At 39.1% G+C, this 14,076-nt stretch overlaps 1 protein-coding gene across 3 annotated transcripts in view; it reads right to left on the bottom strand.

Annotated features, from left to right (window-relative positions):
- CNTN1 (contactin 1) overlaps positions 1-14,076 on the bottom strand; it is an 895,734-nt gene that overhangs the window by 337,589 nt on the left and 544,069 nt on the right. For all 3 annotated transcript variants that reach the window (XM_069228856.1, XM_069228858.1, XM_069228855.1), the window contains one exon: positions 13,337-13,463. In XM_069228856.1, coding sequence (XP_069084957.1) covers positions 13,337-13,463 — 127 coding nt within the window. The remainder of the gene's footprint in view (positions 1-13,336; positions 13,464-14,076) is intronic.

A 14,076-nucleotide genomic window follows, 5' to 3' on the forward strand; every position in this document is an offset into this window, starting at 1 on the left:
CCTTCCTGCCAGCCTGTTTCTGGCGGTGTCCACCGCCAGAACCAGGATGGCGGGAACGGGTGCCGTGGGGCCCCCTAACAGGGCCCCACAAAGATTTTCACTGTCTGCTTTGCAGACAGTGAAAATCGCGACGGGTGCCACTGCACCCGTCGCACCCCTTCAACTCTGCCGGCTCCATTCCGAGCCGGCTTCATTGTTGAAGGGGCTGTCCCGCTGGGCCGGCCGGCGGTCTTCTGGCGGTCGCCCGCCGGCCCAGCGGGAAAGCCGGAATGGCTGCCGCGGTCTTTTGACCGCGGAGCGGTCTTTCGGCGGGAACCGCTTGGCGGGCGGCGACCACCGACCGCCGCTGTCAGAATGATCGCCTATGTTATTGGTATTGGTGTTGGTGTTGTTATACTCATTAAATTTTCTTTAATTTTCTAAAGAGAGTGGTATGGGGTTGTGTTCTGTGCTTTAAAAATGTTTGTATTTCACTGGTAAGTGCCTGTTGCTTCTGTCATAGCTACCAGGGGCCGAGCACAGATTCTCTCAGAGGTGCGTTTTGACCTCACCAGATTACATTTATTAGGTTGGTAGGAATGGCCCCTCACAAATTAATAACCCAATTTCAGACATGAGGCAATATGGAGAAAACCTTTTTGGTAAAGCAGTACAGGGAGAAGGAATACCTGAGGTGTTGTAATAGCTCATTATTTAGTCTTCAGGTGCAGGTGGAGGGGGATGTTTATATTTAGGCTTGTTCTTTTTATGCATTCTAGATCCTTGGGAGAAATGAGCAGTGAACCTATTAGAGACCACCATAACAATAGATTTTATATGAAAACTGTACCTTTTCTAATGCAGGGCTATGCAGTGAGATTAGAATCTGACGTGTTGGTGGAGCATATTCAAAGTGCAGCTAATGTAATCAAATGTATTTGATTAATGATTAGATAGGCAGCGGTGTAAATTATAGGTTTCAATGTGGGTAGGTGATGTTTGAAATTAGGTCAGCTGATTACTGCCACTGTCCTTGTAGTAAAGGGTAGGAACCAAACAGAAGAGAGGATGTTTATGGGACTAAGGAAGGGGTTAACTCTGGGAAAAAAGACTCAGCTGAAACGAAGGTGCCTGGGTGTCCTTAATAATTTGTGGTTGATGCATCTGACTCTACACATAAGCAAGTGGTTTCAGTGTAGTTGAAGACGCAGAGTAAGGATTCATGAAGGTTTAGAAAAGTCTATGGCAAAATGTAATTAGTTTTCTTTTATCCAGCAGGAACCAATTCTAGTGACCTACTGACTTTTAAAGGAAATATCAAATGCAATTAGACCTTCATTGTGAAGGTTTGACATAATTTCAAGCAATTTACAGGAGCAAACTAACCAGTCAGTTTATTCTTACTAACCAGCTAGTTTATTATACATGCCATTCCCCATACTTGATTTTCATTTATCCCTCCTACCAAAGTAAACAATCCTTAATTTGTCTGGGTAAAAAGGATGTATTTTCCTTTTTGTATTTATAAAGGTCCTAGAATCTTGTATGTGTCTATGAATGTGTGTATGTAATAGTGGTATTGGTACAGCACACACCTATCACTGTATTGTGATGCAATGTTTTTTCAAGGTGTGGGTATTCAACACTTTCCTTAATTGGAGCAGATATGGGTGGTTCCCATGAATAAACTGATGTTGATTCAAATCCTTTTAAGACTCCCAATGCTTTCAATACTGTTGTATCCAGTATTATCTGCACAAAAAGGGTTTTGATAACTTTCATCTTTGGAGAAAAGAAATACCCACTGGGATAATATTCTTCATATTTGCCAAAAACAATCTGAATAATAATTAGGCAAGGAGGCATATTTTCTTGGCTTCACTTCATCTAAAATCCTTCCCTCTCTTCAGATTCACTGTAATTTTGATATATATGTTTGATCACTATTAATAGGCCATTTAATAAAACGATATCACTATCCTTTAATTTCACCCCAAACAGTTCTCTGTTATACACCCAATTACTTAACTCAAATGAATAAATCAGCCATACAGGTACCTCACACAGGAAACTGTGTATTTGTGAACAAAGGTGCTTCCAATATGTATAATTAATTGCTAGTGTATCGCTCACACAACTGTTTCCAACTACTATACAATTGCTAATGTAAAAAGTGTCTACTTCATCAATTGGACCCCAAACTTACCAACAATGACAAAACATTTACACATCTTTTACATGTCAAAGTCCCCATAATAAAAGTATCCTACAGTGATCTGCAAACTGCTGATAGTACAGCTATTTTTACTTTCATCTTTGCTGCAGGTTGATTTCCAGACTGGCATACACCTTAAAGAATGGGTTGCATAAACATAAATGAGGAACTACGATGACATCAGAAGCAAGCAAAGCAATGAAAATTGATTGTAAAAATAAGAGACACGCATTCTAAAAGGTGGCTGATAACGTGTGAGAGAGCTTATTTGCAGAGAAATGGGAGTGACCGAATTATGAACATTTGTACTTCCGCCAAATAACACTACCTTTTCCTACTCTATTTTATTTTTATTTTGTTTAGATGACTTTCTGGAGGAAAACTGGATTGTTCTATTGCTGATGTATGAGCCCTGGTCAAGCAGCAACCACAATCCCAGTCAGGGTAAGGTATGCAACCCCTACATTAATCTCTGCTCACACTAAGGTAGCTAGGCACAGAGCAGTCAGGCTTAACTTAGAGGTAGCGTGTAAAGTGTTTGTGCAATACTTCAAACAGTACAACAGTGAAAACACAGCAAAAAAAAATCCATGCCAGATTAGAAAAATAGATGAAAATGTAATAAATAAAACAAGACCTAACAAAAATCCAATTTGTGGAACCGGAGATATTGAAGTTCAATGTTTTAAGTACAAATAGCCACAAGAAGGACAAAGAGTTATTGGGAATATCTGGCCACGCAGTACTGGGACAAAGTCACCAGCCCAGGCCTACCATGATGGAGCATGGGCTTATCTACAGGGGCCCAGTTAGGCCTGCAGAACAAAATAACTGAAACCCTGGTTGCGGAGCATTGCTCGAATCAGCATCAAAAATGCATTGCGCAGTTGAGACGGTGCTTTGGTTACGAGATGCGGAGAGGCGGTGGTGACAGATCATATAGCGTCAGTGTAGGCGATTCCTTTGACGGGGTTAGCAATGCAAAGGCTGAGTTTGGGGACATGTTGCACAATCGAGGTGATGAGCTTGTTCCAATGAGCGGTGAGGCTGCGGTGCAGAGCTTTTAGCATTGTTGTCAAGACTGCCATTGATGAGGGATGTAAGGATCTGCTAAAGTGATGTGCCACGCAGTTGTGGTTCCAAAGACAATGCTTTAAACCCAAGATGCAGGATACGGCAGCAATGCAAGTCTTTTGCGACGGGTCCAATACACGCAGGAGCGCAGATGCATTGGTTCTGCTTGACGATGAACCACTCAGCCAAGGAGATGGATTGTTCTGCTCGAAGATGTGTCGCTCAGCAGAAAGGATGCATCTATTCCACTGGAAAGGACCTTAAGCCCACTTCCAAGGGTGGAGGACTGGAGTTGAACCACTTGGTAGGGTAGACTCACAGATGGAAGAGTCCAGGTGCAGAAGCCAGGTGGTTGAAAGTCTTTTAAGTCCCTGAGACTTCAGATTAGGAGGTCAGCCAACTAGCCCTTGGATCGACTCTGGGTTCAAGTGATGCCGATCCAGTCTTTCTCACTCAGGCAGAGGGCAGAAGGCTGCAGGTCAGCACAGCAAATCAAGAGACCAGTATTGTGCAGTCCATCAGAGTAGTCGTCCTTCATCAATACAGCAGTCCTTCTGGCAGAGTATCCACAGGTCAAGAAGTGTACTGAAGTGGTGGAGTTGGAGGTCCCTTTCTTATACCCAGTGGTACCTTTGAAGTGGGGCAGATATCAAAGACATGTCTTTGAAGTGCACAGATGTCCGCCCCTCTCTGTCCTGGCTTACGTATAGGGGTATGCAGCCCTTTGTATGGGGATAGGACACAGCTTATTTAGGTTTAAGAGAGGCTGGGTCCAGTCCTCCCTCCCATCCTGCCCAGGATGGCCATCAAGTCACACCTAAGCTCCCACTGTGTGTAGTTGTCTTTGGGGAACACATAAAGTCCAGCCGCTAGCTACACCCAGTCATGTGTCCAGAGGCTGCGGACACCAAATGGCTTAAGCAGGAAAATGCCAACTTTCTAAAAGTGGCATTTTCAGGATTGCAATATAAAATCTGACTGCATTATAATTTAGGATTTTATGATTCCAGAGATACCAAACTTGAAATAATTATCTCTCTGCATTTGGAAAATGCACTTATAAAATGTAATAAGGCAACCCCAATGTTATCCTCTGCAGTAGTGAAAAACAATGTAAAGATTTTTTTACTGCCATTAGTCCTGCCTTTTAAATACATGGCACCCCACCCTCTGGGTTGTCTAGGGTCCATCTTAGGGGTGACATATGTATAAAAAGGATAGGTTTAGGGGTGTCAAAAGGTTATTTTGCCAGGTCAACATGGCAGTGTAAAACTGCACATAAAGGCTCTGCAGTGGCAGGAAGCACTACAACACCACTTACTGAACAAGCTTTAGAGAGAAAAAACATTGCTTCCTCCCTATTAAGCCAATTGACCAAGCTGCACACCGGATGATGGAAACACTATTAGTATCTACATATTTTTGGGGATTCACAGGCTACATAATACCACATTATATCTACACCCTTCTGTTGCCACCATTTGAAATCTTGTTCTTCTGTGTTTTCTTTTAATTGTATTTTAATTACATTTTTCCTGTGTTTTTTTTAGTTGTGGGGGAGGTTAATTTAATTTGTAATGCTTTTTTAATTATGTTGTATTTTTTTACTTTAAAAAAAAGTTTATATTGCATGCATTTGTGTGTACTAAATTATTTAAAATGTTATTATTGTTAGGTTTTTCAGAATTTGTTATAAAATAATTTTGCGTTGGAATGGTACAATTCTTACAAAGTTCAACTCTTCCCCTACTGCATACATTGCAGTAGGAGTAGTAAATGTAATCATCCTATTTCCAACACTGTCCCCACTCTTGTTTAGACTGAAGTGGAAATACCCCTCCAAACTCTCTTTCCCATTTTCCTATTGTTGTTACAAAATGGAGTCTTGAGTTGGCAGTCAGTTTACACCGTGTCCAAGTAGGGACCCTCACTCTAGCCACGGTAAGGGAGATACACAGCTCACATAACCCCTGCTTACCCACTTGGTAGCTTGGCACAAGCAGTCAGGTTTATCTCAGAGGCAATGTGTAAAGTATTTGCACAAACACATAAAATAACACAGTGAAAACACCACAAAAGGACTCCACACCAGTTTAGAAAAATAACCAATATTTATGTAAACCAACTAAGACCACAACAACAAAAATCGAACATACACAAGTAAAGATATCAAATGTTTAAGTAAAAAGCATCTTAATTCATAAGAATCAATGGATGAGAAAAACTGCTATTATTTTTCAAAAATAGAGCTACAGGGGTGAGGGTGTGTTAAAAAAGCAAGCAATGCATCAATTCCTTACTCGCAAGTGAGGCCGTGTGTCGATTCTTTCTCCGCTGGGTAAGCGATGCATTGATTCTTTCCTCGCGGGCAGGGGCTACATCGATTTCTGGAGGATCAGGCTCAGGTCCATGCAGTGATGTTTAAGATTTGATGCCCAGGGTCTATGCATAGAAAATCCAGATGCATAGCAATGATGAATTTGCACTGAGCTGGTGATGCATCAATTTCACCGGCGCTGAGTCAATTTTTCAGCTGCGGTTGCATCAATTTGTCTGATTCTCAGCTCTGTTGTGTGGATTTTCTTTCAGGTTTTACCAACTTCTCCTTCTAAGGACCCAGGATCTGGATGTGACATCACTTGACAGTCAGGGATCTTAGCAAGAGAGCCCAGATGCTGGCAGATGAAGTCTTTGATGTCCCTGAGACTTCTTAACAGGAGGCAAGCTCAGTCCAACCACTTGGAACAAGCAGGGTACACAGCAAAGTACAGTCTTTATCCTCTCTAAGGCAGAAGCAGCAACTGCAGACCAAACCAGCAAAGTAAACAGCAAAGGGGCAGTACTCCTCCTTGCAGCTCTTCTCCTTGGCAAAGGTTCCTCTTGATCCAGAAGTGTTCTTAAGTCATGGGGTCAGCAGTCCTTGAAGAAGGCAAACTTCAAAGGAAAGTCTTTGTAGTGCACAAGACACTGCCTCTTCCTTGCCCCAGCCACACTCTAGGGGGTTGGAGACTGTATTGTGTGAGGTCAGGCACAGCCCTTTCAAGTGCAGGTGTCAGCTCCCCAGTCCCACTCTAGCCCAGGAAGACCCATCAGGATATGCAGGACACACCTCAGCTCCCTTTGTATCACTGTCTAGAGTGAATTCACAAACAGCCCAACTGTCAGTCTGACATAAACATGGATTCAGCAGCCTAGCAGGGGCACAGAATGGTTAAGCAAGAAAATGCCGACTTTCTAAAAGTGACATTTTCAAACTCACAATCTAAAAACAACTTTATCAAAAAAATTATTTTTAAATTGTGAGTTCAGACACCCCAAACTCCATATTTCTATCTGCTCCAAATGGGAAACTGCACTTAAAAAATATTTCAAGGCAATCCCCATGTTACCCTATTGGAGAAATAGGCCTTACAATAGTGAAAACCGAATTTAGCAATATTTCATTATCAGGACATGTTAAACACACCAGTACATGCCCTACCTTCTAAATGCACTGCACCCTGCCCATGGGGAAGCATTGGGTCTACCTTAGGGGTGACTTACATGTAGTAAAAGGGAAGGCTTGGCAGGTCGTAATGGCAGCTCCAATCTGCCCAAACAGACACTGCAGTGGCAGGTCTGAGACATGTTTACGGGGGTAATCAAGTGGGTGGCACAATCAGTGCTGCAGGCCCACTAGTAGCATTTGATTTATAGGACCTGTGCAGCTCTAGTGCACTTTACTAGGTACTTACTAGTAAATCAAAAATGCTGGTTAGGCATAACCAATCATAATCACAGTTTAGATAGAGAGCACTTGCACGTTCGTTCTGGTCAGCAGTGGTAAATTGCCAAGAGTACGTAAAACTAGCAAAAACAAAATCTAGCACACAGTCAAAATACTGGGAGCAGAGGTAAAAAGATTGGGGATACCACGCCAAGGATGCAGGTCTAACACTTAGGTTGTAGTAAGCCTAGTAAAACTAGCCCCTCCAAAGGCCAACACCTTCTCTATTGTTTGTTAGACTGGAGTGGGAATCGTTAATCTAACCCTCCAGACAGCAACATTTTACCTCTTGTTGCTTTGACTGGAATGGCAGTAGTAAATGGAACCCCTCCAAATCCCTACTGATGCTTACACTGGTGTGAGGATAGTAAATTTAACCCTAGTCAAGTCAGGCACTTTCTCTAAAGTTGTTTACAATAGAGTAGGAATACTAAATGCAACCCCCTTCAAAGTTCTACACTTTTGCAACTGTTGCATAGACTGGAGTGGGTATAGTAAATCTAATCCCTCTGCAGTTCAGCACTTCCCTTACTGTTGCTCAGCCTATAGAAGAAATAGTAAATTTAGCCCTTCCAAAGTCCAACAGTTTCTCCAAAGTTGCTTAGGCTGTAGTGGGAATAACAGATTCAACACCTCCAAAGTCCAACACTTTCCCTTCTAAATTAGGGTGGAAATAGGAAATCAATCCCCTCCGAACTCCAACAGTTTTCCTAATGTTGGTTAAAGTAGATTTATATCATTTGTATTATTGCTCTTTAATTGTGTTTTTTTTTTATATTTTGTTTTTTATCTAATTTAATGAAATTGTTTTACTTAGTGTTTTATATATATTCTATCTTAAGTAATACTATATATATATATATATATATATATATATATCTATATATATACGTTTACCTTTTTGTTCTTTCTGCTAATAATATTCTTGTAATTTTGTTAAACTGTTAAATCAGTATTTCTTAAATATATGTATATTATTTTCACATTTAGTATACAGCAGTAACTAAAACATTTTTATTTTTTATTTTGATATTTGAACTAAGCTACATGTTTTGGTTCATTTATATATTTTTGCAAATTTTCAATTCGTTTTACTGTTAATATTTACATTTTAATGTATTTACAAATTGTGCATTTATTGATGTAATTGTTTTTAAATACACATTTATAAATATATGTATATATACTTTGAAAGATATGATTATGTGTAAACGCATGTACAGAAATGTATTTAATACATTATTACAACTAATTAACAATACATTATGTTTAACTAATTATAATGAACAACTTCAGATTTGATATTTATTTAAAAATATATTTTTGCCTATCTCAGGTCGATATTCTTTTCCACAATATTCCTGACACGATATTTGTGTCTCTTGATAATTTTGACAATGATATTATATCATAGAACCTTTGTCAGCAAAACCACACAAGTAAAAAAGAGAGGGTCATGACAAAAAAATGAAGCCCTTTCTTACAGATGACAAGACTGGTTACTGTACTCTACAAATATAATAAAAAAATGTAATTATATTTGCAAACAAATATTCTAAAGAGCAATGAAGCTTAATGAATTGTAGAAGTGTATGCCTGTTTACCCTTTATTCTGCATACATGATTGAGCCATACTTGAACCTGATGACAAATCTACTAAACAGACAACATATAACCAAGGAAAGGTTGAGTAAACTGCATTTGTGAGCAGTGATCTGGTCTGTCAGCAGGAACAATGCATTCCTTCTTTTTTGTCAATGGTGTGGAGAACACCAATCTTGACAATTATTTTCTATACAAAAAAAGCACTGCAAAAAGAGTAGTGGGACAAATGCACCCATTATTGTCCTCCAACAAACCTTTGGCACTGCCATATTGATAGTTTTTACTAGAAACACTTTAAATATTAGAACACTCCAGGAGAAGATGTTAGTCATTAGCTATTGGGATTATGTATGGTTCAATCAACAACAGAGCAATCGACTTTTCAAGGTATGTGTCTTTTCTGGCTTCAGGTGAAAGGTTTTTAAATATAGCATCTTTTAGCTAATAAGATATTAATGAATTGGGACCTAACAGTATATCTGATAATATATGTGATATCTTAACTTGCGATCTTCTTTTAATAATGTTTTTGTGTTTAAAGTATTCCATTGTGCTTTATTATGTAATTTTACGTTTTTCATATTAGTTGAAAAACATGAAACTTTAAATTTGGGATGGGGCGAACTTTCATGTATTTGGACTAGGATAAGGGCCACAAACAAAGGACACAGTTTAACAAAGCCTTTCACCTCTTCGAAAAAATCTGGTACAGATTTCTGCTTCAGCACGACCTTTTGGTACAGTACACAGTTGCTCTTGCACAGCTATGAATCATCAAGAAATGGTTCTTGTATTTGATGTCAGTTAATAACACAGAATGGACTTTCTGAAGGACTCTGATGAGCCAAGAATACCTATCTAAGGAGGTGATACCATGAACCAAGAAATCTCAAATCATCCAAGACCATCTTCTGATTGGCCTCAGCTCATCGACATTCCGATACCCTGCAACGATCGAACAGATTCTGACCTAGTGAGAAACATGGCATTGAACATGTGTTTAAGCTTAGCAAGAGTAGGGCCAGAGCAAATAAGAAAGGCCTTCAGCACTATGCAGATCACGAAGATGTCACATATGCTGACTTTGATCAGAATGAAACTTTATTTCCTGGAGAAAGGCAAAGATACCATGTTAAAGCAGAAGGCACAATTATATTATCTCAGGGCTAAAAAGTCAGAAATTAAAACATGCAGAAACAGGTAGTGACTAAGGGCCACATATACAAAGCTTTTTTCTCGCCACAAACGACTTGATTCGCAGAATCGGCCCTTTTGCGACAAGAAAAAAGCATTTTTGAATATACGAACCCTATTTTACGATTTAGTAATCTCTTTACCGAATCGCAAATAGGGTTTGCGAGTTGGAATTAGGAAGGGGATGTTCCCTTCCTAATTGTGAGTCGCAGGGTGATGTATGATTGTTTTGTGACCGTGAATGCAGTCACAAAACAATTGCAATTAGCACCAATTTCAAACTGGTGCTAACCCATTCGCAAACAGGAAGGGGTCCCCGTGGGACCCCTTCCCCTTTGTGAATGGTAGCAAATATATTTTTTCAGAGCAGGCAGTGCTCCCACAGACCACTGCCTGCTCTGAAAAAATGAAAGAAAACTTTTATTTTTTTGTTTTTAAATGCATCCCGTTTTCCTTTACGGAAACCAGGATGCATTAAAAAAAACACTGCTTTATTTAAAAGCAGTCACAGACATGGTGGGCTGCTGTCCCTAGAAGGCCGCCATCCCTGTGAGGGCAGCCATTCCCAATGGGGTCGCAAATTGCAACCTACCTCATGAATATTTATGAGATAGGTCATTTGTGACCCCATTGGGACTCACAAACAGTGTCATTGACGCTGGTGTGCATCAGGTTTTGCGACTCAAAATTGCAAGTCGCAAAACCTGATATTTGTATATGTGGCCCGTAGGTGAAGAATTAGAAATAAAACAAAGCAGCAGGACTGATCTTTTAATACTTTGTTTAAAACACACCGAACAAACTACAATAATCAGATGACCCACATAAGTAAATACTAGATCAAACTTCCATCACACTGCCAGATGTCAAAAGCTGTAATACAATAGGAAAATAGGAAATTGTGAAAGAGATATACCATCGTAATGCCACGTGCTAATGAGAATAAAAGGAGGTGAAGCAGTCAAGACGTTTCATAGAAATATTATTGTGGCAGGCAGGAGAGAGAAACATGAGAGAAAGACTCATTATTAATCACCATTCTTGAATCATCTGCAGCGGTTACAAAGAAAAATCAGTTATTGTTGTAAAGGACAACATCCTTCTACTTTTCCAGGACATCAACCATAATTTAAAGATTGAGTAACAGCCTGCAAATCAAAATGAAACACGAGGGCTTTCAAAATTTAGCACATTGCGTTTGAAGAAGATTAAAGCGGCTCAACATTCAAAACCTCAAAGGTATTTATTAAATGATTTGGAAAGTTGTTTCTAAAGCATAAGTCTCACTACATGGATCGTAGACCTCTTTCAATGAGCAAGATACCTGGGAAGTCACTGCAGAGAGAGCTTTTATATGCAAGGTGAGAAAGTAGACAGGGGTAAGCCAACAGGGAAATCAATGAAGTAGAAAGAGGTTGAGATAATCTTACAGCAAGCCAGAAGTGATGAATATAATCAATCATATTTAGAGAAAATGTTACGCCTGGGGACAGTATAAATCTAAGCGTAATTTACAGATTTAACTTAAGCTAGGTTGTGCTCCTTATAACTGCAATTGTGGATTTAATCTCCAAATATCAACCTCTATGTAGAGACTCTTTAGTGACATAGCAGGCAAGAAATCTTGAACAAGATGAGTCTCTCACAATTGAGTTAGGAGGCAAAAGTGAGCTCGGCCCGTTGAGATAACTGAGAGCCCTCTTCCCAACATGACTAGTGCTGAAGTCCCTTAAGAAACCAGAGCAATTCACAGATTAACCAGGGACATGAGGGAAAATCACCTAGACAAGGGAGAAACAATAATTACATTAGGCTGTCAGATTAACTAAAGCATGCCATCTACAACATCCTGATTTGTGACTCTTTTCATAACATACCTTGAAATCAGAAAGGGAATGTCTTTACACAGTTCCTGTCTATTACATCTCTTTTGCCATCTATGGAATATGTATCAAAAATGGACATGCAACCAGTAATTTAATAATTGAATAGCTCAAACAGAAAGTGTAAATGCATATAGGCTTTTGGTTGCTTTCCAGGAACCACAAAAAACAGGTAAATACACTTTACATGTAATCCTAATGCTGTTCATACTCTACGATCAGAAGATGTACAGTATACACTCTGAAGCAATGCCATGTTATTACTGAATATTAGTGTGACTAGATACTTATCAATTCTCTTTTTAAGCAATTAAGCTACAGTTTTTTTCCACAATGTTAATTTATGCCCTACTTATTGTGAAGGCAAATTAGCAATAAACCTAGAAACATTCACTGGTGCAATAAATATATTTCCCAAGTATATTTCTAGAGTCAGACATGTTCTAACTGAGGACCACTCAGTTGGAACAATTAACACAAGATGACAGCCGATTCTTTCATAGGGGAATGAAGGACCACGCCACTTTCAGCTAATGTCCCTCATTAACACCAATATTTACCACGCACATATATAGCAAAGATATCTCATAAGATCTCTGCTGAGACTGATCCACTCTCAGTGCTGCTGGACACAATCACAGTGCAGTCCTAGACCTCAGGAATGTGCTCGGCGATTTGACATTATGATAAACAAGGCCTGGATAGCCTCCCAAATTAATAAAATGAGTTTTAGGGCTCCCATTACAGAAGTTGCCAGAATATCTAAGAATACTATTACCATAGTTTGTGATTCAAATGCATCTTTCCACAGAATATAACCTTTCAATCAAAAGATAGTGGTCCTGATTCATACCTAAACAATGAATGCAAAAATGAATAGAGTATAACTCTGAAACGAGATGTCGTTATCTTATGTGATGTGATATGATGTTATGTCATGACATTTCTAATATGTGCTATTATCTATAGGTGTCCTGGTGCTACGTAGGTTGATAAAAAAACAGCCAAATCATAAAATCATATTAAGGTAAAACACTTCACTTTTTGTGAAAAGCCATGTCTTTAAACCTTTACTAAAAGTCAAATGATTGCTTTCTACTGAAAGAAATAAAGACCGTGATTCCTATTCCCCTTGTCACAGAGATGACAAAAGACTGACCGTGTGAGCAGTACTCTTTAGGGAGACATTGGCGCTGCTGGCAGGATATATTTTTGAAAGTTTGAGTCAGTTTGCCAAAGATCCTACAATTGGAAATCTCAAAGTTGTCATGAGATAATTTACTCACATGCCATGTGACCTCATTCTTTAAAGAGCACCTACCTCACAATATTTTTTATTTGATAAAATAGATTGGCGTCTCTTCTAAGGAGCTGTCCCTCAAAAAATCTAATATTGCCTAACTGTTGACAGTCTTCAAAATTAATTGCACAACAAACTATGCAGATGAAAAGAAAATGTTCACATTCAACAACCAATGAGAAGGTACATTTTGTTTGAAGACATTGTTCGTTGTAAATAGTTGTGGAAATTCATAGCGACAAAACATATGTCTTAGGAAAATTCAATATCATTCCATCAATTCCACGCTTTATAAATCTATGGATATTTAAATACTTTACTTGTACGTAGGGGGTGGGTTCGCACGAGCTCTACAGTTCATTGACACTTTGCCTTCTAGGGATTCCTCTGGATAAATTGTATCAATAGGTTGTTCTTCAAAAATTGGTCCATATCTTTTTCCTTCCTCTGAAACAAAAAACAAACATTCTTGACATAGACATTTATTTTCCACAAATAATTAATCAATGCATATGTGCCTACGTATTAGTACGTTTGTATATAGTATCAATCAGAACATATTTTATGCAGTATCAGGAGCAACACAAACATTTTCTAATTCATTGACGATCTCATCATATGCAGTTCCACATATACAACTAGGAAAGAAGTGGGCCAAGCAGCGTCTACATACATAGGGAAAAAATGTAAATACTAACATTTGGCAGCGCTACCACATTTTTATAGTCAAGATTTTTCTTCCAGTTTTCGTAAAAAGTCCAGGCTTCTAATTCATGATGTAGATATTATGAACAGAGAACACAATTGAAAGTATCCCTCTAATTTCCAAGTCACACAGTAATGAATTTCCTCGAATGTTATTCAACGGACAGTGAAAAACGGGAAGCAGCAATAAGGAGAAATAAGAGAAATATCAGACACCATGGGCAAGTCTTACCGAACACCGCACAATTCAGTACAAGATTTCGAAGAGTTGCTGCTCATAATTTCACGACGGCCGACCCTTGGCATCTGGCCACAATCATTTCGATGCATTTAATAATTAAAGTCCTGCTAAGAG

Source organism: Pleurodeles waltl, chromosome 4_1, assembly GCF_031143425.1.
Source record: "Pleurodeles waltl isolate 20211129_DDA chromosome 4_1, aPleWal1.hap1.20221129, whole genome shotgun sequence".
In the NCBI taxonomy this organism is placed as follows: domain Eukaryota; kingdom Metazoa; phylum Chordata; class Amphibia; order Caudata; family Salamandridae; genus Pleurodeles; species Pleurodeles waltl.